Source organism: Ischnura elegans, chromosome X (assembly GCF_921293095.1).
Source record: "Ischnura elegans chromosome X, ioIscEleg1.1, whole genome shotgun sequence".
In the NCBI taxonomy this organism is placed as follows: Eukaryota; Metazoa; Arthropoda; class Insecta; order Odonata; family Coenagrionidae; genus Ischnura; species Ischnura elegans.
In genome coordinates, this window is record NC_060259.1 from 5,965,632 (window position 1) to 5,992,864 (window position 27,233).

The window sequence follows — 27,233 nt, forward strand, 5'->3', positions numbered from 1 at the left end:
AATTTTTTCAAACGTACTAACCAAATTCTTTTACCTGTATTTTGTTCGGATGGTACCGGGACCGAGGGAAATCGCCGTACTAAGGAGGAAAACGTACTAAGGAGGAACGTACTAACCAAGTTCCACTGTATTTTCAAAAATTAGTTTCTCTGTGAGCATTTAGTATCACCATTCCTAAATTTCGCCTGGGCAACAGAAGTAATCTTAGTGCCAGAAATGCTAGCAATTCAACCATGTTGTTCAACCATGGGAAACATTGTTCAGTAATGCAACATTGTTTCTCTTTAGGTAACACATCATCTGTGGTGTTGCTTGTGAGTGAATAAGATTATTAAGCTTAATTTTCTCGCCTCCAAATGAGTAATTGAATCTGGGAAACATATATCTGATGTGATTGAAAAGGATTTCATGCTCTTTTACCGTGAAACCTGACGTATGAGACTTTTTCTGGTTCCGGTTCTGGCTTAAATCAGAAATACACAAAAGTGTATGACTAACCTTCTAAAAATAATGAGCGAGTGTTATCCTGAAAACTATACTCCTCCTCAATACCAACTCTTGATTTTACACAGTGCCCATATTTTGGTCCCTCCAACCTTTTAAAATCAAAGTTTTATTGTATGTTAATATTTATAGTATAATTTCGTTTAAAAATTGTACATGCTGCTCAAAAGACAAATACAGGTATCCCCCGAGTTACGTATGTCTCGACTTACGTAAATCCGTACTTAAGTGAGCGATAACTGTATTTCAAATGATTATGTCAATCTTCGAATGCGAGCGCGAAGAAGTAGATATTCGCTCGTACAACCTATGGTAGAAAAAATATCGAATAGTTATCGAGTTTTTTACGTGCTAAAAATAACAAAGTGACCCATTTTTGTCATTCCTTGAAGGAATTTTCATTAATTTCTGTAGAAAAATCGCTTATAAATCCCAAGTCAGCAATCAACGTGAAAATTTGCAGTTCTAGCGATGGATGTGGTTGCGCTCATTCCTGTACGATACAACTTGTTATACAGCATGCACACCCGAACTCAGACTTTCAACTATTTAAAAATTGTATCCTTAAGTTTGGACATTTCCATCTGTGGAATTAAAAGAAAATGAAGTTCAAGCAGAAATCTTTATTGCGGAAAAGAATTGTTTAGTACCCGCGTAACGGCATTGAAATTTTGAGTGTTGGCAATGAACGCCGCGAAAAAGTTTAGAAAAAGTTGACACACAATACTAATTGCGTAATTGTTTACATGTTTCTGGCGGAAAATTTTATTAAGCTGCATTTTCTCGTTCTCTCATATTGTGTGCAACTGTAAATGAATATTGCGTCATTGAAAGCTTTTCCCCACTAACTTTGTCGAACGTTAATGACGGAGTTGGCTGAATAAAAGCTCACTTTTAAATAGCTTTGCTTTGGAAATACTCTTCGATGTTTCCAGCGAAGTAAATATTCAAATGATGATATTTTCACGTTATTTTATTGAGATATGAGACAATGAAAGTATGTTTCCGTGCGTGAAAGATTGAGTGTATGTGCGTGTGGATGTATCTAAGAATATAGTAAGTTACTGGTATTTTTTGTGTGTTATTTGCTCGTAATTCTACACACTCCTAAGTGTATTAACTAGAGATGTGCGAATAGTATCCGCGAATACTCGAATACCTCGAATACTAAAAAGTATTCGATATTCGAGATCTCGAATAGTTATGCCAAAGGTACCGTCTCGAATACCTCGAATACATTGAATTTTGCGTCATACACTGTCGCTCGCACGTCGTTGGTAGTTGACTCGGAAAAATGGGGAGAGCTCTAGTCGTTTAGTGCATGCAGCGCTGTTTTAGGCAAGCTGACGAACTACATCAAATTCGCGGGTTAGAGCGGTGAAAAGAGTTTGACGTGGGGAACCTAAATTGATCCGGGTGAAAAAAATCCGAAAATCCCAGGTGTCCCCCATCAGGAGAACCTCAGTGCCGTGGGATAGTAACTACGTAGCACAATTCCCAAAATCCGCTTCCCTAGCCCTAGGCCCCTCCTCCGACGCTTTCCTCCCCTTCGAAATCAAACAAAAGGCCACAGCTCGCGCAGGTTTTGTATAAATGAGACGATGTGTTTACCATGTGTCATTTATAATAATAAGGACAGGTACTTAGTTGGAATCCTTTCCAGGAGATGAAACTACCTTAGGGAGAAACTCAGTGCCGTGGGATAGTAACATTGGCGCATTTCCCACGATCTGCTATCCCCCTCCATTCAGCACTCGCCTCACCCTCTCTGACGCTCTCCTCTTCCCCGAAATCAAACAAAAGCTCCTCGCTCGCGCAGGGATCGTATTATGAGGACCTTAGCTTCGAAAAAAATATCAAGTTACATGAGAACAATAAAGACGTTTCTCACGCCCCTCTTTTCTAACCCACTGACCTTTTTCTGGCTACCTGCTTCGAAATTCCCCATTTCTGGAGGTCAACTGCTGCATGAGTACGGTGGGATAGTTACATTAGCACATTTCCCAAGATCCGCTATCCCCCTCCATTCAGCACTAGCCCCCCCTCTGAGGCTTTCCTCTTCTCCGAAATAAAAAAAAGGTCCCAGCTCGCGCAGGGAATATGGGGGTGTTTCAGAGTCTCCCTTTCCGAGCGGATTGGGAGACTTGACACGGATTCTACGTCACTTACTATCGGCCAGGCAATCCATGCGTTTCAGACTGGCTTCCTATGGACTCAAGGCCGGCTTTCCGCTCGGATAGAAGTCGAGTGGGCTTGAGGTGACGGAAACTCATTCTGGTTGCGAGTGGAGATATATTATAATGCTGTTTTTTATTTAGGATTTGGCTCTGATAAAATAATACCACTTTATTTCATGAGTGCTGATATATGACGATATTCTGATGGAATTATATAGGTGTAAGTGACTTTAATTCTCGTGTGAATTAGGCAATAAATGCGCAGGCTGTATCACTGTCGGTGCAAGCTCGTTTGCATTGTTATTTGGACGAGTAATTTGGCAAAAAGAACGTGAAACAAGTTGGAATGCATGGCGTAATGACTTACAAATATGTAGGTAGCATAATGCATTGATTACGTGTCTGTGGGTTTGGAAGTATAACAATTTGTCTAATTTGATATGATTGTGTGCGTGACTTGGCATCGTAGTTACATCGAAATTAGACGTGGTTATGTACCTAATGCAGTTGATTCCATGGTGTACATTCTAAATATACGTTTTAATATGAAATATTAGTTCAAGCATAACGGGAATAGCCACGGTAACAACTATATGGAAGCACCCTCGCACCATTTTGTCATATATAGTCCACAAATTTCGACAAAGGCAGGAGGATGCGAGGCAAAGGCTAGGGGTTCAATTCCCGTTTGAAGCGGTTATTTTTTTTCTATGTTGAATTATCGCACACTGAAATATAATTTAGAAGATGTATTTAAAGGTGCAACGATAGGAACTGTTTGTCATTTTCGTACCAAATAAAATGGTATTATAAAAATAACCGAGTACGTGCAAAACAGATAAATCTAACAAAATTATTTTGCATTATTTAAACATACATCACTCGAGCCATTACTAATAATGGACACTATTCAACCTAATTTTATCGCTGTATTTCCTTCCCGCTTACCTCCACTTTCACGGAAAATTTGTAAGACGTTTACGGCATATCACGAAGGCCATAACATCATTTATGATGGTCAATATTCATATTTAATTGAGATACTGAATGAAAATATGACAATTTGGTTAAACAATTGAGGAAGTAAACCATATGTTGTTAGAAAAAATGATGGATATCGCAACTACCTGCAGTTTAGTTCCTAAGAACAATCAACTATGCTCTCACGAGAATGGCAGAACAAACTCGTTCAAAGTTTTCCTTCATTCCTGTAATTTGCTCAAAACGACAGGGTATTACGTTAAAAAAACTACAGACAAACAATTCTAAAATAATTTTACCCGGCAACAACGTCAATTATGTGACAATGTATCAATTAGCACTTATTTATGCCCGTATATACCTTTCGCCTCCCTTGTGAAGTGTCAAACCTTGCGGGAGGTTATTTTCGCTGTTTACTTGTCTCTTGAAAATGGTGACGTTTTCTCGTTTCCCGTTGACGGATCACTGCTGACGTCGTACCAAAAGCGGAACGCATTCCGATAGTATGTGTGAAACACACGGAAGACGAGCATAGGATAGATTCCCGATCGGCTCGGAATGAATCCGTTTCCGACGCCGCCAATCCTATGAGACTCTGAAACACAAATTACAAAGACCTTAGCTTCGAAAAAAACATCAAGTTACACGAGAACAAAAGAAATATGTTTCGCACCCCCCCCTTTTCTCACCCTCTGACCTTTTTCAGCCTACCTGCTTCAAAGTTCCCAGTTTCTAGAGGTCAACTGCTGCATGAATCACCAATTGGCCCAAAAGGTGTCTAACAATGACTTTCGGCAATTGATATTACACCTTTATTTGATTGAAATATTAGTATGAGCACGTAATTTAACAAAGAATAAGACCAAACGCGATGCATTTCTGACTTTATTTAAGCATTTTATGCGAGGAAATCAATGTAAAATACTATGGAGACTTAGCATTCTGGCAAGACTCGATATGAGCAGCAGAGCTTCTCGGAAGTTGATGCGGTATTTTTTTCCGAAAACATATATCAAGTTACAATTTATGAGCTGTGCTATAAATCTCTATTTTTACAGTCCCAGACGAAGGGATATTTGGTTTCTCCCTGATAGCAATTCGAATTCATCTTCTTATCTCGTGAGAACTCCCAAAGATGGACTGAAAATAATTGAAGAAAATCCGGTGGAGAAGAGCCTGTATTTTACAAAATACCTCAGATTGTTAGCTAGCACTTGGCAACAGGAGTGGGGGTAAAGCGATGTTAGTTGAATTAATTATATGCCCATATGTTTCCATAAAATTAAAATATTCCACTAATCAGCTAAATTCCTGTTCGAATCCTGTAAAGGAAATCAAAATTACTCCACAAAATCTTATGTTGCCTGCTGCATAGGCAACCGAGTCAAACATTCCAGCATTTATCGTTTAGTATTTGAGGTATTCGAATATTCGAGCGGTGATTTAATATTTGAATTCGATATTCGAGTTCGAGAAATCTGCTATTCGACCCATCTCTAGGAAATACCCTATAGCTTGCTTCCAGTTAACATGAATACCTCTAACCATTAAAACTAACACTGCATTGGCAATGGTGGCACCTCTATTACCTTCCCCCATGTCAACAACACCTATGAATTCATCTTTACTGATGTTATTATACAAATGAGGCTTTAACGACATCTCACAATGCACAATACACAATGTTTGGATAAATCACCCGTCATATTAATCTTCATGTGCACATTTTTCATAACTCAGTCAGAAATACCCGTGGTTACCAGGAGATGGCTTAGAATTCGGTGAAGAGTCCTCGGTGAAGGTAGTTGAACGAAGTGACTTACATAAGAATATGCCTTTGGGCTCAAAAAATAAAGTCCCAAAGACATGGACTTTACCTTATTGTTTTTGCCAGATGAAGATTTCTTTCCCTTCTTAAACATCATCACAAATCCTTCATTTTCTTGGGCAAATACCTGTCACAGATAGACTCCAATGTATTCTCTTCCGTTAAAACCTTCACCTTGTCCATCAAATCTTCATTCTTCTTCTTAAACCGATTTATTTCAACCCTCTACCTATTGATGACTTTCTTTAACTTGCTGATGGTACCACTGTCGTCATCACTGGGGCTGGATCCTGGCAGATCATCCACACTGACTAGCATGATATCGTCATTACCCTTTGGTGGTTGTTCAGCATCTATAAACACACAGATAAAGAATTCATAGAGGGCTCATGAGCGTGCATTAGTTCTTATTTAATCATACACATTCCACAAAATACCAGTGTTAACTGTTCATCTCAAAGATTAATTAATTAATTAAGGTATTTACATTTCACTCACACAAGCATGTTATTCAGCAGCTTTAGTCATTAAGGACACATCATACATATAAGGTTCCATCATATTATTCCCTCACTTTTAGGTAGCTTAGGAAACTTCGTGCAAACTTTTGAAGCAATGAAATAAACAAGAGAGAGGCTAATGCTCACAGTCCATAGTACTTATGGATTTATACTAGTGATGGGTCGGTTCGATTCCTCGATTCTCGACCAAGAACCGGAATCGAAAACGAGTACTTGCCAAAGTGAAAAATCGATTCCGATTCCAGTAGTACTTCAAACCACAAATTTATATACGACCGCGTTTCCAACAGTCATTCGAATTTTCGCGCCACGTAATCGTAATAAGGAAACACTTATCTTGGGATGCGCGAGTGCTCGAAAATTCGAGTCGAGTCGAGTAGTTAAGGTTACAGAGCTTTCGAGGCTAGTATGTCCAGCAATCTGCCGACAGGAAGCGCTATCATGAAACTCATGTAATAATGCAGTTTTTAAAGCCGATAAGTCATTCTAATGCCTTGGCCTGGTAGTTTCAGCTTGCCGAATACACTATAGTTGTTGAAGTGGGTGCCGAATACCTTTACGCCAGCCGGGGCGGCCGATCGTCTTCCTACCCGGCGCACACTGGTCCGAAATCGGAAAAAGCTGGAATAAAGTCCAAAGTGACCTTTTTGGGGATAGAGACTTACTTAGCGTTAATACTCATAAATCAGTACCAGATATAAATTTATATGCTATTTTACATAAATACGACCCTTCAGTGAGATACAGTGGCCCAAACATGGCCAATTTTTCAATGCCACGCGAGGTATCGTTTATCCTAAAAAAATCTTTGAATTTTTCCAGGTGGTTTTGAGTTAGTATGAGTTTTATGGAATAAAAAACACAATATTCCTTCGACCTGCTTTGCCTATACTTTAAATGACTTTTGAAGATTTTGGCTCTCATCTGTCTGCTTTTACTACGCAAAATGGCCGACCCGTTTATCACGTGAAATTTGACATAAAGTAGACATTATCTTTCGTTTACGAAGAATATAGCTCGGAAAATTTGAATCACAATATAAAGTAGAGATTTCTAAAGAGTACTAATTAAAAATCTTGGAAAAAAAGTTTGCGACGAAGGAAATAAGAGCGATTTTTCAATCGCGCGTCAAGGCTGAGCTACACACCGCGGAACGCTGAGGCTCAGTAGCTGAGGCAGATTTTTTGAAGTTTTTAAAAACATTCTTGAAAATCGTCATTAAAAGCATGGATAATCGTCTTTATTGACTTAAAACACTAAGCTGAGGATGTTAAAAAGGATTATGTATAGATCGACTAGACCATTTAGCGCATTACTCGAGTGAAAATACTAAGGATTGGATATTTTTTGGAACCATCCACGCATAATAAATATGGCTCGGGTATTGAAGTAAAGTGAAGAGATTAAGTCAGCATGCTTAAGAGAGAAAAATGAACTGTTTTCGAGAAAGGCAACAACCAATACCCTTTCTCCCTTTCCACCTTCGCCGAGGTGAGTCGCGCGGAAGGAGGAGTTTTCACACCACAAGGCTCTTTTTGCCTTTTGTATTACTACGTCCGTCCGATGTGATATTCATTTGTAGCGTTTAGTTTCTTTCTTGAACTTAAAAAAAGCAAGAGATTTTAAGGTTTATTAAATGACGTGAGAAGTACAGAATTTTTTTGGCTCTACAAAACTAAAGTTTAGTTCTATAGTTTGTTCACTTCGTCCACTTGAATTCCATGAAGATTCAAGATCCAAAAAAATCGTTGATATGATTTTTAATAAAAATTCCGAAGTCTCCGAAATCATGCAAATTTGGTAGGAAAGTACTTGCCCGGTCACACAAGTGTGTAGCAAAAGGCAATTTTCTGTAGGCAGCAATACTGTAACATGGAGACGTCAAAGCCTGCTGGCTGAGCATGTAGAATAATTGGTCTTTCTGCTTGAAAATTTAAAAGGGCCAAATATTACATGATTCATATACGTAGTATGTAATCTTTATTATAGCTGTGAAAATTACTATACTCAGGGCTCTCCCTTGTAGTTTCGATACGTATATATGGTCGACATAATACTTGGGGTTAATTAATTTCAATTGTCCCTATGGAACTGTTGAAGACACATTAATTTTCATTCATATCCTACTTCTGACAATAGCCATCAATGATCCTCATTATATTTTCCTTCTTACATTAGGCTAGACATTCATCATAGAAAATTGGAGTATAATATATTGTAGTACGCATTGCTGTATTGACTGGTTCAGAAATTATCATACTCGACTCGACTTGATACTTGCGAGTAATTTTCAACTCGACTCGAGATCAAAAAGTGCTACTTGGAAATCCCTATTATATTCCGAAGGAGCAAATGTAGACTCAGGAGCCTGTTACAGGTATATGGTCAAGATACAGTGATGCATTTGGAAAAGTACCCAAAGTCACCATAGCAAACACTGTTGAAGCTGAAGTGGAAGCTTATTTATCAGAGATGAATGCATCACCAAATTCCTTCCCTGGGAAATACTGGAAGACTTGTATCTCCTAACCAAGGCTGAAAGTATTAGCGAAGAGGTTTCTTGCCATTCCGCCATCCACTGTGTTCAGTGAAAGATATTTAGTTCTGCAGGAAAAATATGTGAAGTAAAATGCAACAGGCTTTATCCTGACAGTGTGAAGATGCTTTGCTTTCTCAGCAAAAATTTAAAGTCTGTAAAAGGAGACTAAATTTGTGAGACATTATTGATAATGTTAAGATATTATCAATACTTTTATTTTAAATTTAAACATGAGTGCTAATATTCTAAAGTAATACCTATCATGTAACAACACTTTTCAGGTATGTTCTGTTTTGAAATTTAGCTATTATATTTTAATTACATAGTGATGATATGAAAGATGCTTTTGTCAACTGACTCTTTCACAGAGTAATATTTTTTTAAGTGGTTTTCTTGTTGCCTGGAATAAAGTGATATTTTTCTTGGAGCCTATAGCATCAGAATCGATGGAATCGGTATCGGTAGAATCGGAATCGAAATGTCAGAATCGGAATCGGGATCGGAATCGATAAACTTTTGGCATCGACCCATCACTAATTTATACTAAAGTGCTATTAATCAGTTACCATCTATAATTATATCTCTCACTGATCACAGTTTGTAATCCACAGCAGTTGAATACTTAGTTATCTCAAGGCAAAAGAAATCACAACAAATAAAAGCAAAGGCATTTAATCCACATGGGAACTACAGTGCAAACTCGATAAAACGACACCCCACGGTGCTCAAATAAACACTTGCTATAGCGAATTGTCGCTTTCCCGGAGGTGGAGCAAATAATAGCCAATATACCTATTGTAAACAGTTATACAGGAACAGGAGTGGTGCGGCGACAGAAATTTATATCCGATCAACGTAAGCATAAATTCAGACAAAAGGCGATGTTTTTTGCATCACTAAATTTCCTTACTTAAAAAACAATTAACAATGCAAACAATTTATAAGCGCTGTGGTGAATAAAAATCATGCACAGCATTGCTTTGTCAATCATTATGCCGTTGATGGTTTGAGGCATTACTGAGTGGAACTTACTCATGATGAATAAAATAAAAAAAAATTAAACTTTGTTTTTCCGCAGAATATATTTACAATTACACGACCATGGTTTCGACGCTCCGCGTCATTCTCAAGCGACAAGTACAGTGGTTCAACATCCTTAAACACCTTACATATAGCCAGAGCGAGTGGGGGGGTGACTGTAGACTTAGGGGGGGGGGGGTTAGGAGGGTGGAAGGGGAAGGGGGGATGGGTCTTCCCCTGGTCGTAAAACCAAGGGGGAGTGGGAGGATGGGGAGGTAGGTAGAGCTGATGCATGCAAGCTGACTAACTGTAGTGAAAGGTGGGCAAAAGAGGGAGATGTAGGGGAGAGCGGGAAGAATACAAAAGGCCATTAGCAGAATGCAAATTTTCCCAAGTAGCATCAGCGGAGGTGAGGGTTAGGGTTGAAGGATAGGGAGGGGGGAAGGGGAACCCATGATGTGTGAGGTATGGGGTTAATGGAGGAGGGAGAGGTTGAGGAGAGGAGAGCAGGAAACATTAACAATATCACAATTTGATTTCACGGATTTTAAAATTTCCACTTGTTCAAGAGCGTCCAGCCTAGGGCCTTTAGCTTCACGATGCAAAATTTCTAAAGAAAAATCACTGTTGTGGCCTGTGTCTAGCAAGTGGTTTGCAAAGTTAGAGTTTGTTTTATTATGTTTAAACAGGCAAAGTGCTCTTTCAGTCTTTCCTTGAGTTTATGGCCAGTTTGTCCAATGTACACAGCGGAACATTCACACTTAAGTCTGTAAACACCACTCTTTTCCAATTCTGGGATCACATCCTTGGGTCTGGAGAAAAAACTCTTTAAATTGTAGTTGTTATAAAACGCATGTCTGATGTCGTTCCTTGGGAGAGACTTTGTGGTAAGGAGGGACAAATTTCCTAAGTAAAGAAATTTCCCCCATTTATCTGCACTATCCCTTGGTGGAGGGGTCCTGTAGATGGTTTTTATCGCAATTTTTTGTATTTTTCCCAATAAAGTTTATCAATCAATTCATTTTTGTAACCATTATTGATGGCTATTCTTTTTATTACGTTAAGTTCTTTTTTAAGGTGTTTAAGGATGTTGAACCACTGTACTTGTCGCTTGAGAATGACGCGGAGCGTCGAAACCATGGTCGTGTAATTATAAATATATTCTGTGGAAAAACAAAGTTTAATTTTTTATTAATCATTATGCCAATGTACAACCAACAAAGCCATTTCTCTATGTACTTAATTAGTGCATGTACGTGATCATTCTATTATTTTAGCATTTTCCACTGAAAATTCAAAAAGTAACTGATGAAACTGTATTGCGGTTGTTTAATGCCTCAAATAGTTCCATTGGTGTATGTTAATTGTTCCTGCACGTTAAGCGGCAGTGAAGTGAAATCACGTATTGCATTTGTTTATGCAGACGAAAATGGTGGAAGGTTGTAAAACTATCCTGCCTTAAGGCCAATTGGAAGACTTTATCTACCATATAATGTAATGTCTTCATTATCTACGGTAAAAAGCTTGCTAAGAATGCAAAATTATGTGACTAAATTGGCGTTGTTAAAAAAATCTCTTTTTGAATGATACGCTCGCAACGTATTTGAAATAATAGACTGACAATAATTTTACCACGGCACTGCAATATAAATGGTTTGAATTAAAATTGATAATATAAGAAAAGATATTAACATGATATTATTTCACGAAAAAATATCACGCCGGTATTATGCTGATGTCACTTACATAAAACAAAAGCAAGATGCAGAAACTGCGACAAATATTACTCACATGGGTATTATTTTCGGCAAAGAAACTGAAAGGCATACGCATCTGATGGACCATAAGGCCAAAAAATCTTACGAGTTGGAATTTATTGATTTAAAATTCTCAGTAATGACTGAGAAACATGACAAAGGAATGCAGAATTTTTAAAATAAATAAACTCAAAGCGCAGCATCAGCTCTTCACATATGCCATCTGTGGCGGCGCCAAACGAGAGTCAGTTGTTCTGAGAGTTCTTCCAGCGGCCACCAGGCTCGGCCGCCCGGGTGTCAGAAGAGAGCGCCACTACGACTCCAACCACTGACGCAAATAATTCACCATTGTGAATAGTACATTGTGATTGTGACTATTACTTGTAACCGCAACAGAGAATAAATACGTCCATCCGAACAATTCACGCTGAGTATCATTGTATCATACACCCTACACTATCACTAAAGCGCACTACTTAACTCTAGAAGCATCATTGCAAGAAATACTTTGTACTGCAAGGGTTTTGTCGGGGAGTAGGTTGTAAAAGAGTTCCATTTCGTCTATGTTATAACGCGCGGGGAATAATTCTTAAGATAGTTGATGCGTAGTTTTCCGCGGCGTTGTCTCGATGATGTCTCCATGTTTCTGGGTTCCACCGCGTGGATTTTCTTTGTGACGACAGTTTCTCCGGTATTCCAACCGTATGTTTGCTGTATGTATGTTTTCTTCCACGACTTCGGGTTAACATAGCAGGCATCGCCAGCAATTATGGCAGGAGATAACACTGTGGTGGTTTGAATCAGTATAACCAACCTTCCGTATTCTTAACGTTCTCGATTCGCAATTTATCCCTGAAATACTCTGCGTTAGGCTTAGGCACAGCCACTTTCTATGACGTTCTCGCAGATTGAAGAGGGCCGAACCACCTGAACAAAGCTCCTTCAAGCTCTTCATGGTCAGCATTCCTTGGGTGCTTTTGTTTTTTTATTGCGAAGAGCGATTAGGATGATAAATTAATTACGCCACTCTCATATTACTCTATCATTTTTATTTTCTTGCTTAGACGTGTTTGGTGTTTTTGGCCATGGTGTCTGCCATCAAATGCTTTCTATTCACGCAACTCACGGACGTGCGGGTACGCTGCCCACTGCTTTCTGCAGCCTGAGGAACAACAGAAGATCAAGCATTAGCGAATGTTAATTCCGCAATATTTTCACCAAAATGAACTACTTATTTATCGAACGCCAGTTTACTGCATGAATTTGAGACTGTACATTCCATGTTAACTTCATTTCTAACAGATTGCAAGAAATTACAGAGATTAGGGACTCTTGGAGAAGGTTCTCCGTCGATGGAAACCCTCGCTATGGCGAGTGGAGGCTCCTAAAGGGCCTCGTAAAAACGAAAATTTTTAACATGCTCATTACAGGGTCTATTGACGGTGCCTCGGCTAACTCTCGTAACAGCGGGGGTGTCGCAATAGCCCATACTCGCTTTAAGGAGGTTCCACTGTATCTTACTCACGAGTTAAATATTTTCTTTTTTATATCGTATCCAGCAAAAATACATATTCAAGTGTAAGAAAAACAAACTTTCTGAGGTTTTACAAATAAAACTAAACCATACACTAGAAGACGAACTTGACGAAGTAGGAATTTCGTCAATCAATTGACGTACCACACGCAGATCATCCGCGTTATCCATGTTGACTATGGATTCGTGTTGCTCGAGAGAGTTAGCTGAGCCTACATTTGACTCTACAGCATTCAAGGAAGTTTGGCGAGCATTAAGACGATCACGCCGGTCTGACGACGTGGTGAGATACTCTACCGCGTAGGGGTTTTCTGGATTTTGAGACATAAACGCAGTAATCTACAGAGCACACAAACACTGATGCGAGGAAATAATTATCAGAGCAAGAGACCCTAAAAAAGTCACACCACAAGGCCTGAGTCGATGTCACGACACTCTTAGAAAACACAGTAAATACGAAAACAAGTGACTTAAGAATATGCACACCAGAGAAGACAGTGAAAAAACTAAGCAAATCAGTAACACATACGATAGCAATAGCAGAAAATGCCTCGATCAAGGTGCAGTGAAAGACAAGTAAACCATTTAAGAGAATATAGTGGAAATCAGTGCCCAGACAACTTAAAGAATACAAGAAATGACACTCCATTAATTAAACCACCTGTCAATTCAACCAAAATCCTGGTCACGGCACCATTTTGCAATGCACACACGTCGCGAGAATGAATTGACGAGAAATAGGCGGTTAGGAGTGAAAAAAATAACAAACAATAAGGTTGATTTCCAACAGTATTAATAGATTTAATAACCAAAGTAAGCTTTAGGAGCACAATACATAAAATACTAAATTGCCTGAGGTTAATGTACTCTTGCTGTTGGGAAGATGCCGGGCACGAGGAGTTCTTTCCTTGTCTGAGGTCAGTAGCAGAGAGAGCTGGCCCGCTCGCTTACAGGATAGCGGCCGCGCTCGAAGCAGGCGTGAGAGGGGAGGTGTAGGCAGAGGAGGGGAAACAGGTTTCACACTGACGTTTCACCTTACAATTGGCTAGGTGGTGGCGGAAAGTAATTGAAGTTCACACATGGCGTAAAGAGGCCGACACCGTTGGTGAATTCACTATAAATTGTGAGCACTTCACAGGACGCTAGGATCAGCGGCACACGTGGATCAGGCAGGCACGACTTACTCTGGCGCTTTCGCGAGAGTGGTACTCAGGCGCTCGCGAATCGTCTCCTCGTGATGAAGTCTCAGAGGGATTAAGTCTCAGAGGGATTGAGTCTCAGAGGGATTGAGATCTCGGAGGGATTGAGAAAGTGCCCATTATGGCACAACTTATACTAACTTTTATGAATTGCCGCTTCAAATACGTGAAAAATCCTTCAATAAAAGCGCTTTCCAACTGTATCCACAATGCCAGAATAACCTAACTGATGCACAGTTTACTTTAACGGTCCTTGAATGGTAGAAACTTGCAGCCAATTAAAAACAGATTAAAACAATGTAATATTGACGAATTATAATGCACCCATCGATTACTGTTACTTATGCAGTTTTAGGATATAATCCAATACAAAATAATATGATCATTTCACATCGGTAGAGGAAACAGAAGCATTGTTTCACCAGTCTGAACGTTGTTCGTCCGAATAAATAACATTTTGTAACGTAAATAAATGGAAAAATCCATTGCAACTTACCTTTTATAACCTCTGCTCCAGTTACTACACATTCTCTTGGCTTTGGTGGCTTCCTTTGGCTCGCCACAGTCGGTGGAGGATTTGGCACATCAAAGATACTGGGTACCACATGGCTATGCAGTCAGTTTTTTTCAAAAAAATTTCAGAACATAACCCCTTCAAAGTGGACACTACAAATTTGGCAGTTATTATGTAAATAACTGACAGTCTTGTATTCTAAATCCGACCGACGACATCTTATCACCCATTCCTTGGACCTGTGCCAACACCACAAATTCTTATTAAACTTTTTCGATAATTTCATTTCACATGCAAAATAATACTCGAATATAAGTTTAGTTTCTTCAATCAGCAATGTAACTCAGAAAAAATATGAAATTACTTACCTCACAGGGTCTTTAGGGAAACTGAAGAGACTCAACTTTGCTTCCGTCATGCCCGCATTGTTTTTGCAGTCAATGGCTGAACACCAAGCAAAACCTTTTCTTCTCGTCTTATTTTCCACTTCGTTTATTTTCCACGTTTCTTTAAAACACTAGCACGCTACGTGAAAGCATGGAAGAGTGGAGGAATAAAAAAAAATTTGTGCAACAACACTCCACGCCAAGCGCGAATGATTGCAACTCAAGCCACGTTTCCTTATTTAGAACATGGTGAATTGTGCAATGAGCTGATTACTGCCTTCAGCCGTTTTATCCTCTCTGTATATCCCTACTCTGTGACGACGTGGAAAAGGTAGTCAAAATTCACTTCTCAGTCAGCTGCTCAAATGATTATGCAATAAAGGAGTTGAATTTCGACAATAAATAAGTGCGTAAGAATTCAGTAGTCGTGCAATATCCTCTGGGCCTTCTGAAAGGTATTTCGAAGTTTTAAGATCAGAAAAATCTCCACAGTGCATGTACAGTATCTAATCATCTGTCACTGGTACTTGATCAGTGGAACCTTAGATTCGTTGCATGATAATTTACCCACTACACCACCAGAGCGATTGTGCTCTGAGGCAGTCTCAATGCCCAATGTGTCGGTTGTGTCCACAGTTGTCCCAACGAGAGTAAACTCCATTCTAGGTGAGTCGTGAGTGAAGCACACTTTGGAGAATATGGGGAAAAATTCGCAACTGGATCTTTTTGGCGTTGTCATAATCCAACGGATGTGATTATTTCCCGGTATAAGGGGCATATAGCTTTTAAAATTCCCAGCTGTACGAGAGCATTACGAGGGCAAAATTTTGGAAGACAAGTAGTTACTGAACTGGCTGCTTTCAGACGCCAATGAGCTTTGCGTTAATTTTATCCGCCACTGTACCAGTGTAAATTGATTGATTTAACTCTCTCAATAATGACTGCGAAACATAAAAAGAATGCAGAATTTTTTAAATTAAATAAATTCAAAGCACTGCATTAGATTTTCAAATGTGTCATTGCTAACCGTGCATTAGAAGCTCCTGTTAGAAGCATCATTGCTAGAAACACCATTGCTAGAAACACCCCATACGGCAAGGGTTTAGTCGGGGAGTAGGTTGTAAAAGAGTCCCGTTTCGTCTGTGCTTTATAATGCGGGGAATACTTCATAAGATATTCTGCTAACAAGGAGACATCGCCAAAGTGATGTTCAGGATCTGGATGCGGATGTTATTTTCTAAAACTATATAGGTAAGGTAGAAAAAGTGTCACGGCTTTCTTCCACATAGGCCCGGGTTTGAGAGATATTCACATGTAAAGATTTCGTGCAGCATGACATCCCTTGAGTTAGCGCAATCTCTCAACTGCGGTCGTGGCGGTGTGGTCTTGGGTGTTAGACCCCTAACCTGTAGTTGGTACCCCGGGTTCGAATCCCAGTGTCGGCAATATTTTTTCTCTCTTCTAATTTTTGACATCGCTGTTACATTTTATCCCCATTCGTTTTGTTTAGTTACTTCGCGATTTTTTAAATTTAATATCAATTTATGGATTTTAAAGGAAACTCCGAATTTCGCCTTACCATGCGAATTAGGGGATGTATATTATGACTTACCCGCAAATTTCCGGGGAATATGATCATCCTCGCCCTAGCCATTGCTCCCACAGCCTCTTTGTATATTCGTAATCTAAAGTCTTTCTTCTCAAAAAATAAACACCATTGCCTATCCCCACATTTAGTTACTGACCCTGGCCAGTTTCCCCTCCTACCCATGCAGTACAATGATCCTGCTTTCCAGCCGCTTACTCAAGCCGTTTTTGAGGTCTTCTTTGTTTACCTTTCGCACCCATTTTCACACAATTGGGCCTCGGCACCTCATTCAGGGATTATCAGGGGCCAGCGGTGGATGGAGACGGAAGGGACGGAAGTCTTCGAAGGACGCTAGATGGCAAGTCATAAGGGAGGCATGGTGAGTGGAAGGACATTCTGTTGCAAAGGTCGAGATTTGTTGGGAAGACAGTGGGTGGACTGTAAAGAAAATCTAATGGAGGGAATGCCTAGTGGAAATGATATTTTGAATAAAAAACGTTGAAGCCGGAAAATACCGGTGCTTCAGAATTGGAAAAAAGACATTGAAAGTGGAGGCACATGCATAAAAAACTGGGGAAGGATTCATGAATAGATGTACAATAGGTTAATTGTGTGAGGCAGAGGTGTGCATCGGTGCACATGATGATCAAATTCCCCGGAAATTTGCGGGTAAGTCATAATATACATCCCCTAATTCGCGTGGTAAGGCAAAATTCGGAGTTTCGTTTAAAATCCATAAATTGACATTAAATTTAAAAAATCGCGAAGTAACCACATAAAACGAATGGGGATAAAATGTTACAATGATTTCAAAAATTAGAAGAGAGAAAAAATATTGCCGACACTGGGACTGGAACCTGGGATACCAACTACAGGTTAGGGGACTAACGCCCTAGACCGGACCGCCACGACCGCAGTTGAGAGAGAGTGCTTACTCAAGGGATGTCACGCTGCGCGAAATCTTTACATGCGAATATCTCTCGAACCCGGCCCTATGTGGAAGAAAGCCGTGACACTTTTTCTACCTTACCCATATAGTTTTAGAAAATAACATCCGCATCCAGATCCTGAACATCACTTTGGCGACTTCTCCTTGTAAGATAGGAAACCTTTCTTCCACAGCTTCTGGTTTACACCGCAGGCATCACCAGCAATTATGAATGGAGATAGCGCTTTTGTGCTTTAAATTAATGTAACCTCCTCTTCCATGTATGTATGCATTATTCCTTGCTCTTTCCTTCCTCCTTTCCTTTCCTCCTCCTTTCCTCTTTCCTTTCCTTCCTCCATTCCTTCCTCTTCCATGTATGTATGTATTAGCCTTAGTTACCTGTGTAAAATGCAATTATTTCACCTTTGTTAAAAACTCAAATACTCATAATCATGGCACTAGAGGCAAGGACAATTTCCATACACCACACGCTAGAACCAAAGGGGTTTCCTTGGGTCTGGAATATATGGGTATAAAATTGTACAACAGATTGCCCTCTGGATTGAAGGAAATCCAAACTATCGGTGTTTTTAGAGGAAAAGTAAGGGATTTTCTACTTAAAAACCAATTTTATTCCGTTTATGAGTACTTGGGAGTTGAATGAGTGCATTATCTCATTGTATATATAATTAAGGTATTTTTATATCATGTAATTATTGGACATGAGCAATTTTCTTGACGTGCCGTATGTCAATGCACATTGATGTAATTGATCTCTTGGCAAATAAAATGAATGAATGAATGAACCAATCTTCCGAACACATGAAGTTCTCGATTCTCAATCTATCACTGATATTCTTCACTTAAGCCTTAAGCATTATCCCTTTCTCAGGAGTTCCCATAGATTAAAGTGGGCAAAACCACCCGAACAAAGCATCTTCAAACTCTTCATGTTCTCCATTGCTCAGGCACCAGCTTTTCAGAGTGTTTGCCCTCCTGCACCACGGCACGCCTACTCACACACTCTTTGTTTTTTTTTAATTGTGAAGAGCGAATGGGAAGGTACATTAATTATGCCCCCCTCGTATTGCTCCATTGTTTTCATTTTCTTGCTTGGACATGTTTTGCATTTTTTGACCACTTAAAATGCTCTCTATTCATGCAACTCACTGAAGTGCGGCTATGCTGCCGACTGCTTTCTGCCACCCGAGGAACAAAAGAAGATCTAGCGTTAGCGAATGTTAATGCTACAATATTTTCACCAAAATGAATTTCTTATTTATCAAAGGATAGTTTACCTCATGAATTTGAAACTGAGAACTCCATGTTAACTTCATTTCTAACAGATTGCCATCAATGACAGGTGTTAGAGACTCTTGGTGAAGGTTTTCTGGAGATGGAAACTCGCTATGGCGAGTGTCAACACCAAAAGGGCGTCATAAAAAAGAATTTTTTTGCATGCTACTCATAGGGTCAATCGACTTTGCTTCGGCTATGTCTCATAATGGCAGAGGTGTTGCAATATCCTGTACTCGCTTTAATGAGGTTCCACTGTAATGGAGCAAATATCCTAAGGAATCAAATTTGCGGATACTGAAAATTTTGACTGATGATGAAGAATGATGAAGCACATGATATTCCCATCAGCCATCATACTTGGGAATGTATTTCATGGCACATTATTTGATCGCCAATCATATCAGTAGCCTTGAATTATTCAGAACTTATAATTATAATTAAGAACTCTATAGCATTAAAATCTAGTAAAAGTGTGCATTATTTGATGGTTATTTCATAAAAATGGGGTGTATTTTTCAATGTATTAGAAAAGGGATGTTCTTGCAAAGTGCGTTAATACTAATCTGAATATTTTTGGTTCTATGAACTTCGTAGTAGCGAGTCTTCTGCAATTATTACATTTGTGGTAAATTCTTGATATGAAAACATAGTCGCCATACAGCTTGTAATATTCTTGTCCACATTATTCTTTTTTAGAGTCTGATGGGTGGTGATACCATATCCCATTCATACTCTTCGAGCACACTCATGTCCATGTCAACTGGTCCTGATGGTCGCCCCCTGGTTCGTATGTTTTCATTGAAGTCATTGTACATATTGCCAAAAATTATAAATCTTTGCCTCGGATTGTATTCTTGCATGTTTGTTTTATTGTATCTTTTACAAATTTTCCTTTCTTTATTGTCAGTGAAGGCTTTAGAGGTTAATAGGCATGTTAATATATTTTGCTGTACTTTCATATGCTATTCTGTGATTGATTTTCTGTTAGGCTTCATGAGAATTTTGTGAGAATTATAACTATTCTTACCTATTTTATACTCTTTTTACACAGAGTCATTTTTATTGTTTTTTGAAGTGCTGCATTGTGTATTTTTTAGGAATAAAATTAAGTCCTTTCTTATTGCATGAATTTGGTTCAAATGTTAACCTGGATCCGCCCAAAATATTTTTTTTGAGATTAATAATTGATATTTTAGGGGAATGTTAAGGATCTCATTTTTACTACATTCTGAAAATATTACATTGATCGGTTGTGTAGTTTCCGAGATACAGGCTGTGACATAAATGTCACATTGGGCGGATCTGTTGTCTTTTGGTGCAAGGTAATATTTCCCCAGAAAAAGCAAATATTTTTCGCATTTGAGCTGCACAGTTCATTTAAATGATAAAAACACTAGAAAAACATATTATTATTGACGTACACTATTTTTAAGCTTTTGGTTAAATTTAAAGTAAATTGTTTAAAAATTTAGCAATAATTTTCAGAGTTCCATTGCCCGCGATTTATAAATTTTTCAATGTAAAGAGAGATGTTTTAAGGTGTACAAATTTTCTGGATTTTTTCAATCTTATTTCAAAAATGTGGAATACAGTAGAATCCTGATTTAAGGTTTTTCAGGGGGGACAAAATTTTAAACACTAAATGCGGAAAAACACTTAATGAGGACCTGCCATTTTTTTTCAGGTTTTAGGGTCTGTAATGATTGGAATGGCTCTTTATGAATAAAAAATATTATTTTAAGTAACTAAAATGTGCTGAATGCAGCAAAAAATTCTTTAATGAAATGTTCTCTGCCCTATGAAGGTTGGATAATACTTTTCAGGAATCAGCTAAAAAAATGGGTAGTAAAAATAAGTAATGAGAGGATGACAATTGTTTTAATGAAATATTTTAAGAAAATTCTAATAAACATCAACTTAAAAGCATTCCCACACAGATTATTATTATTTTGGACATTATTGATTCCATTTTTATGCATATTTCAGTGGTCTCGATGAAATTTAGAATTTTTTCTGTAAAAGTGACATGTAGATGACTATAACATTTCTAATATAATAAGAAAAGGTAGGTACTCGAAAAATCATGAGGAATGAGTGAAATAAAGGGACAGCAGAAGATCGCTAATCCCGAATTCTCAACTACCGAATATCTAGTAAAAGGGAGGTTTTCTGAAATTTTGCCAACTTAACGTTTTCTGTTGCCTCGGCGAAACAAGGGATTTAGGAGCCTTTAAAAAGCCTCCTATGCGCACATTTTGGATTTCGAGGTCATCCAAAAAAGTAGAATCTTATTTTAGTATGCGTACAAGTCGATGGTGATTCAACTCAATGATAACACCAGATTCCTTGTCATATATCCGCGGCCTTATGAAGGTCGAATGGAGCCGGGAGAAGTTGCTTACGCGGCGCGCTGATCACCTTGACTCTGACTCGCCTTGTTTCTCGGCAGCTTTTAATAAAATTTGGTTGGACCTTGGATAACGAGTCATGGACCGTGATAGTTCGTCAAAACTCCGATTGTCATTCTCTTTTGACATTAATTAGCACCAGATAAATATTTTTGAATCGACAGCGATATCAACCAGCCGCATGTCGATAAATTGGCTCCGGGATATCTAAATTACGATGTAAAATAATGTTTTTCCGTAGGGAAAGAATGCTCTCACTCACGGTCATGACAGGGGAAACACTTCCTCTGTTCCTCCGTGGAAACTGACCTTGGAATGGATTATAGAAAGAATCTTCCAGTGAACTGCGCAATTGATATTGGGCCTCCTCTTTTGAACAGAGAAAGTAGCTGACTGAAAAAATATTGGGCTAATAATCGACTGCCCGTAGGGAGTCGAGTTGAAAGGGGCAAAGGCATCAATTGAAAACATAACGAGAAAACCATTATTGTAGCGGCCCTCGGAGGATAACTCGTGTCATCAGTCGTCACGTATCATCGAAGTCAAGTTCAAGAAGTGAAGGATAAGGTAGTTCGAGGTTATTAAGGGATGACTTTGCTCCATTAGATCGGATCTGATACAAAAAGTGCCTAGTGTTTGGATCAGAAGGGGAGCGAAACGTTACGAGAAGACAAATCACCCAACTTGCGAGTTGAAGGTCGCAGCGCTGCGCTCGCGGAAGAAAGCAGTCGAAGAAGCGTTCCCTGGTAGATTCTATCGACTCTTGGTAAACTTTCATGAGACTGTTCTTGTTGATGAGCATAAATTCGAATATTTGGATGAACCGTCATGAAAAAACGTTAAATCGGGCAAAAAAATCATGAGCGGGACAAATTTTTACGACCATAAATGCGGAAAAACGCAAAATGCGGAAACACTAAATACGGATAATTTTTACGTTGTCCTAATAGGGAATGAATCGGGACCCAAAAAAATAAACGCTAAATGCGGAAAAACGTTAAATGCGAAGACCTTAAATCCGGATCCGACTGTATTTAAATTTATAATGTTTATATTATAAACTTGTCAAATACACATCAAGAAAAAATATTTTAAATTTATGTAAAGTTTTCGTCAGGAGTGTTATGAAATTACAGAACCTCGAATTGACACAATCAATGGATTTGTTGAAGGTACATTTAAATAATATTTTTACATGGCTAATAAGTAAAACAGTTGAAAATGCATTTCCCAATTTTGGAAAATACATGGAATAAATATACATAATTGAAAAATATTCTCTCAACAAGTAAGACTGTAATACAGTATAAAATTGAATGAATCTTGAATCAATTTGTTTCAAATAAACTATAGATTGATTTAGAGTTCAATGCCGGCGTATACGTACCATTTTGAGTGGTAAGTAGTAAAGCAACATTTGTCCATATTACATGCATCGCATGCAGTGCAGTTGACGGAAGCGCAGTATTCTCCAGCACGGCGACGCCATCTTTTATTTAGTAAAACAGGGACTAATTGATTATTAGCATCATAACATATTTCACTGTCTGCCTCTGTTGAAAATGAAGTAGTACGGCGGCTATACTAGGCTTCGCATCGATGTATGGTCAGTTATGTTTGCACTATTACACACCTGATCTCTAATTGTGACATGTAAGGACCAGATTTCGCTTGTAAACAGCTTCAGATTGTAAACAGCTACATCCAAAAGCCAAGGAAAAATATTCCACCACCACCACCACCACCAAAATTGATTGTCTTCCGCCGAATGAATTGCATACGAGGATGGATACCAAAATACGTAATCATACTCCTGCCAAAAGAGAGTTTTCTCAATGGGAAAAATCTCCCAGAAACGTTTTTTCAATTTAGTGATCTACGGGCCCCCACAATTTGTCTTTCATGCCAGGCATCGTATTGTCTGCACAGTGAAGGTATTTACTAATCACAAGGAATCTATTCCTTTGCTTGGCTACGGCAAGCATTGAGTTGTAAACATCCACAGAATCTTCCCAGGAGCATCGCTTGGATGGGACCTTGTTACAACCCCGTAACAGTAAAATTCCTATGAACATTTTCATCTCCTCTATACTGATACTAGGAGATGAAAAAACAATAAACGTAGTATAATTATCTTATTCTGCTGCGAGAAAAAAATGTCATCCGAAAAAAACCATTTCAAAAATGTCTACACATGATTTTTCCCTCAATTCAGGAAGATCTGTTTCGGGGAATAACCTATGCCTTACAAAAAGATCTTCCCGTCGCCAATTGAAGGAACTTCTGTTGGAGAAGTGATGTAAGCTTCGTTGACTTTGAATCCTTTTCCTTACGTGTAACTGGTACCGAAATTCTTCCAGACTTCTCTTGAAATTTATTAGTATAATCATTATCAAGCTGCAAAACAAGCTCCACTCTTGCCCGAAGTTGTCTTCCCGTTCAGTTTTCCACAAGTCCACCAGCCTCGACATCTGCAATGTCCTCATCAGTGACAATTACTGCTTCAGGTGGCTCAAGGTATATTGATTATACTCCGTCAAAGTCTTCGTTTTCCGGAAGCTTCACACATTGTAATATCTCTGAGCTATCGTTACCAATAATATTAAAAATTTTAATTCAAAAGTAATTACAGGAATAAAAGTTAATAAACGCATATTATCGATTAATCGATAAACAATAAATCTTTTGGCGGGAATGCGAAGGAAAAAACGTTGAAATGCAATAAATTCTAACTAGAGCATAAAATTCGAAACTTTGAAGATTTGCATAGGGATCCGCCCAATGTGACATTTATGTCACAGTACCATTTATCAGAGAATATTACAAAAATGGAAAGCAATACCAAACATGTTAATGTATTATTTATAATTTTGCATCATTATGTTGTTGTATACCAAAAATTGTCGCTGTAGCGCATATAGTTAATGAAAAAATTAAGTACTTACACAAAGCGAACGTCCATTTTTAGTGTCTAGGGAAGGCGCATAAGTACCAGGGGTACTTAAAGGATAGGTCTTCACTCTCACTTGACAATTCCTACCATGAATTGAAGCACTTAGCTTCTTCTTTCTAATAAGGTATAAAACTTAACGATATACCGTGCCCGAGCGATGCAAGAGCCATTACAGTGGAGCGATACAGGGTGTGACATTTTTGTTACATTGGGCGGATCCAGGTTAATGACTTGTGGTTGGACTTTGATGACATTTGCTAGCTTACGATTATTCTAAGTATTGGGTATTACATACAAATGAATGTGCGCAATGTACATTTATAAAATGTTGAAATAAGCACTTTCATTTTTCCACAATTATGAAATTTATTCCGATAGATATTGATGCTACTAGATCATCTTCAAGATACTTGTAGATGATGTAGTAACATCAAAATCTAGAAAGATGTGAGGTTTTCCTGACGTATGATGATGTTGAAGTTGTTTTGGGTTTCCCACCGGGTGAGGTTCTCTATCTCTGCCGATGATTCGATGGCCGCGTCGTCCATAGTCATCAGGGCCTGATGACATGAAAACTTCAGCATCGAAATCTAGGTCGGAATAATTTTTTTAATCATGGAAAATCGTAAGTGTTAATTTCGATTTGGAAAACTTCCAATCCATCACGCTGGGGTCTTCAGATTGTATACATGTTTGAAGTTAAGAAAAATTTCAAACTGGTGTGCTGCCTCGGTATTCTGCTCAACCCCTCTTGCAAGGTCAAGCAAAATGAGGAGATTATTGGTATTACAGCAAACTCCCAATTATCTGGCTGCTAATCTTCTGTGTATTGGATTATTGGTGTGCTAGTTTCAACACTCCTTTGATGTTTACCGCGATCTTAAAAAAAATGAAATTGGATGGAGTAGCACTGCAATGATTGTAATTTTAATGCAAGGCTATGCTGGATTAATTATTTTAGTAAGAATTTGGGAATGCGAGTTCAATCACGTAATTACTGTTAAAAATATTGTGGTTGGCGGAAGAAAACTCTGAATGAGTCTGGAGAGCAAATCTAAATAACAGACTATGTGCCTAAATAGTAATATGTTGTATGATTTGAGTAATTTGTTAATATTACAAAAATTATAGTGAAAATTTGAATTACCTATGTTTTCCAATTATTCATGCCGCCTCTCCCCATCATTATCTTAGATAATGAACACGGAGTTTGCTGTATAAGCTCGCAATTACTTACAATTATAACTTTTTCATACTTATTGCCAGAGGCGTAGTAAGCACAGTAGTCACAACATTAATAACACCATTTTCATGTCAATAAATATTTATGTATTTAAGTTTGTATAGTATGACCATCCTTACTTGGCACTTGGTCTTTAAGCTGTCAGCCAGTCAGTGATAGTCTTTGATGTTGGTTGGGTGAGGTGGGATGAGGTATGGTGCTCAGCAAATATAGCAGCTTTTGTGGTGGTGTCAACATTGCGTAGTTTTCAGGACTTCATTGAGGAAACAATTATGCCTTGAAAATTATTGAACTTGCATGCTTTAAATTTTACTGATAAGCAACATGCAGTACACTCCTGATTATTCGACCTAATGGAGAATGGGGAGGGACGGCACAAATAATCAGAAAACACGCATAACCCAAACTTTCAATTAAATATCTTGTACCATACCACAGTTGCACAATGTTCATAATTTACGTAAAAAAAACAATATATTATCAAAATATTATTATTTATGCAGTTATTCTGTTACTTAATAGTGCTTCCCGGACTCATTGAGAGCTTTCTTCGCCAGTTCGTGATCTTTTTAGCTGCGATAGCATGGTTGTACTTGTATTATTAATGCTCCATGTAAGGCAAGGTAATGTTTCTAAAACCACACATTTGTGGCTTCGTGATCATGGAAAAAGGGAAGTGGTTTGCACGAATGCTTCAAAACCACTGCTCGATGTCTGAAACTACGCTGTCCGGCACCACGCCACATAGTCGTGTCTCGTACAAGTTGCCCGGGTTGCAACTGCTGTGGGACGTGTATCCGTGGTGAAGGAGGGTAGTTGCACAGTGCGAGGCTTGGAAAGCAGGAACACGGTGCTCCCGTGAATGCAGCTAGCACGTGATTGCTTCCGTTTTACGAAGGGGATTCTAATGGAAATAATTAGCCCGGTGTATCCTAGCATTCAAATGCAGTAATTCCGATGATTGTGCATCTGATTTTACTTTTTTTATAAAGTGTGCAGAAAAAATTGAGCAAGAGTGTCAATCATACATGGAGAATCCGCAACCCAGATAAACCGCAGCTGGATAATCGGAAGTCTGCTGTACTTGCATCTTGATGTATTTATAGGTAGTGTAGATGACTGTGTTTTAACTTGCGTTAGTGATACATAGATGTCTGTGAATTTCGCGAGACGCGATATCGCAAAATAACACGAAATAACGTGAAATATGTAAATTATAACGAAATTTCGTGTTTTTGCGATTATAGGTGAATTAGCAAAAAAATGAAATCTAATGAGTCATAATCTATTAAAGCCTATGCCTTCATTGTTTAACGCTGCCGACGTTCATTTGCTCTATCTCATTACGATTCCAAGGTCAATTGGCTCGCAGCATTACAAATCCGCATAATATTGCACACTGTTGTGATTTCTCCGCCAGAATTTGCCGTTAAATTTATCACAGCCTCTCTCTTCGATTCCCATGTATCAATCCTGAAATATTTAGAATGGGGCACTTTCTCACCTGAAGAATTAGATATTATGAATTAAAAATGTGCGGAAAGAAATTAAACGCGGCTGCGGAAGAGTGGAAATACAAGCTCACGGGCCCAGTACGTGACAATGCCGAGCAAATCCTGGTGACTCACCGCGACGCATTTGACAGCATTATTGAATAACTTGTTGCAGGAAAACCTTGAGTGTGGGTCCAATGCAACAATATCGTTGACTTAAACACGGCCGCTGGCCAGAACTGGGCCGCCGTTCACGGCACGGCCCACAGCATGGCAGAGAGTCGTCTCGTCTGAAAGCGGCCTGAATTTCACACCGTCGCGTCGAGACGTGAATGGCGGCAGGCGAAAAGTTGTTTCGTCA

The 27,233-nt window shown here is 38.7% G+C and overlaps 1 protein-coding gene across 10 annotated transcripts in view; it reads left to right on the plus strand.

Moving 5' to 3' along the window:
• The window catches only part of LOC124170770 (myeloid leukemia factor-like), a 130,893-nt gene that overhangs the window by 17,238 nt on the left and 86,422 nt on the right, over positions 1-27,233 (plus strand). For all 10 annotated transcript variants that reach the window (XR_006867584.1, XR_006867582.1, XR_006867581.1 and 7 more), the window contains exon 3: positions 19,472-19,558. Coding sequence is in view for 6 of the 10 variants with exons in the window: in XM_046549712.1 (XP_046405668.1) it covers positions 19,472-19,558 (87 nt within the window). In the remaining 4 variants the exon portion in view is untranslated. The remainder of the gene's footprint in view (positions 1-19,471; positions 19,559-27,233) is intronic.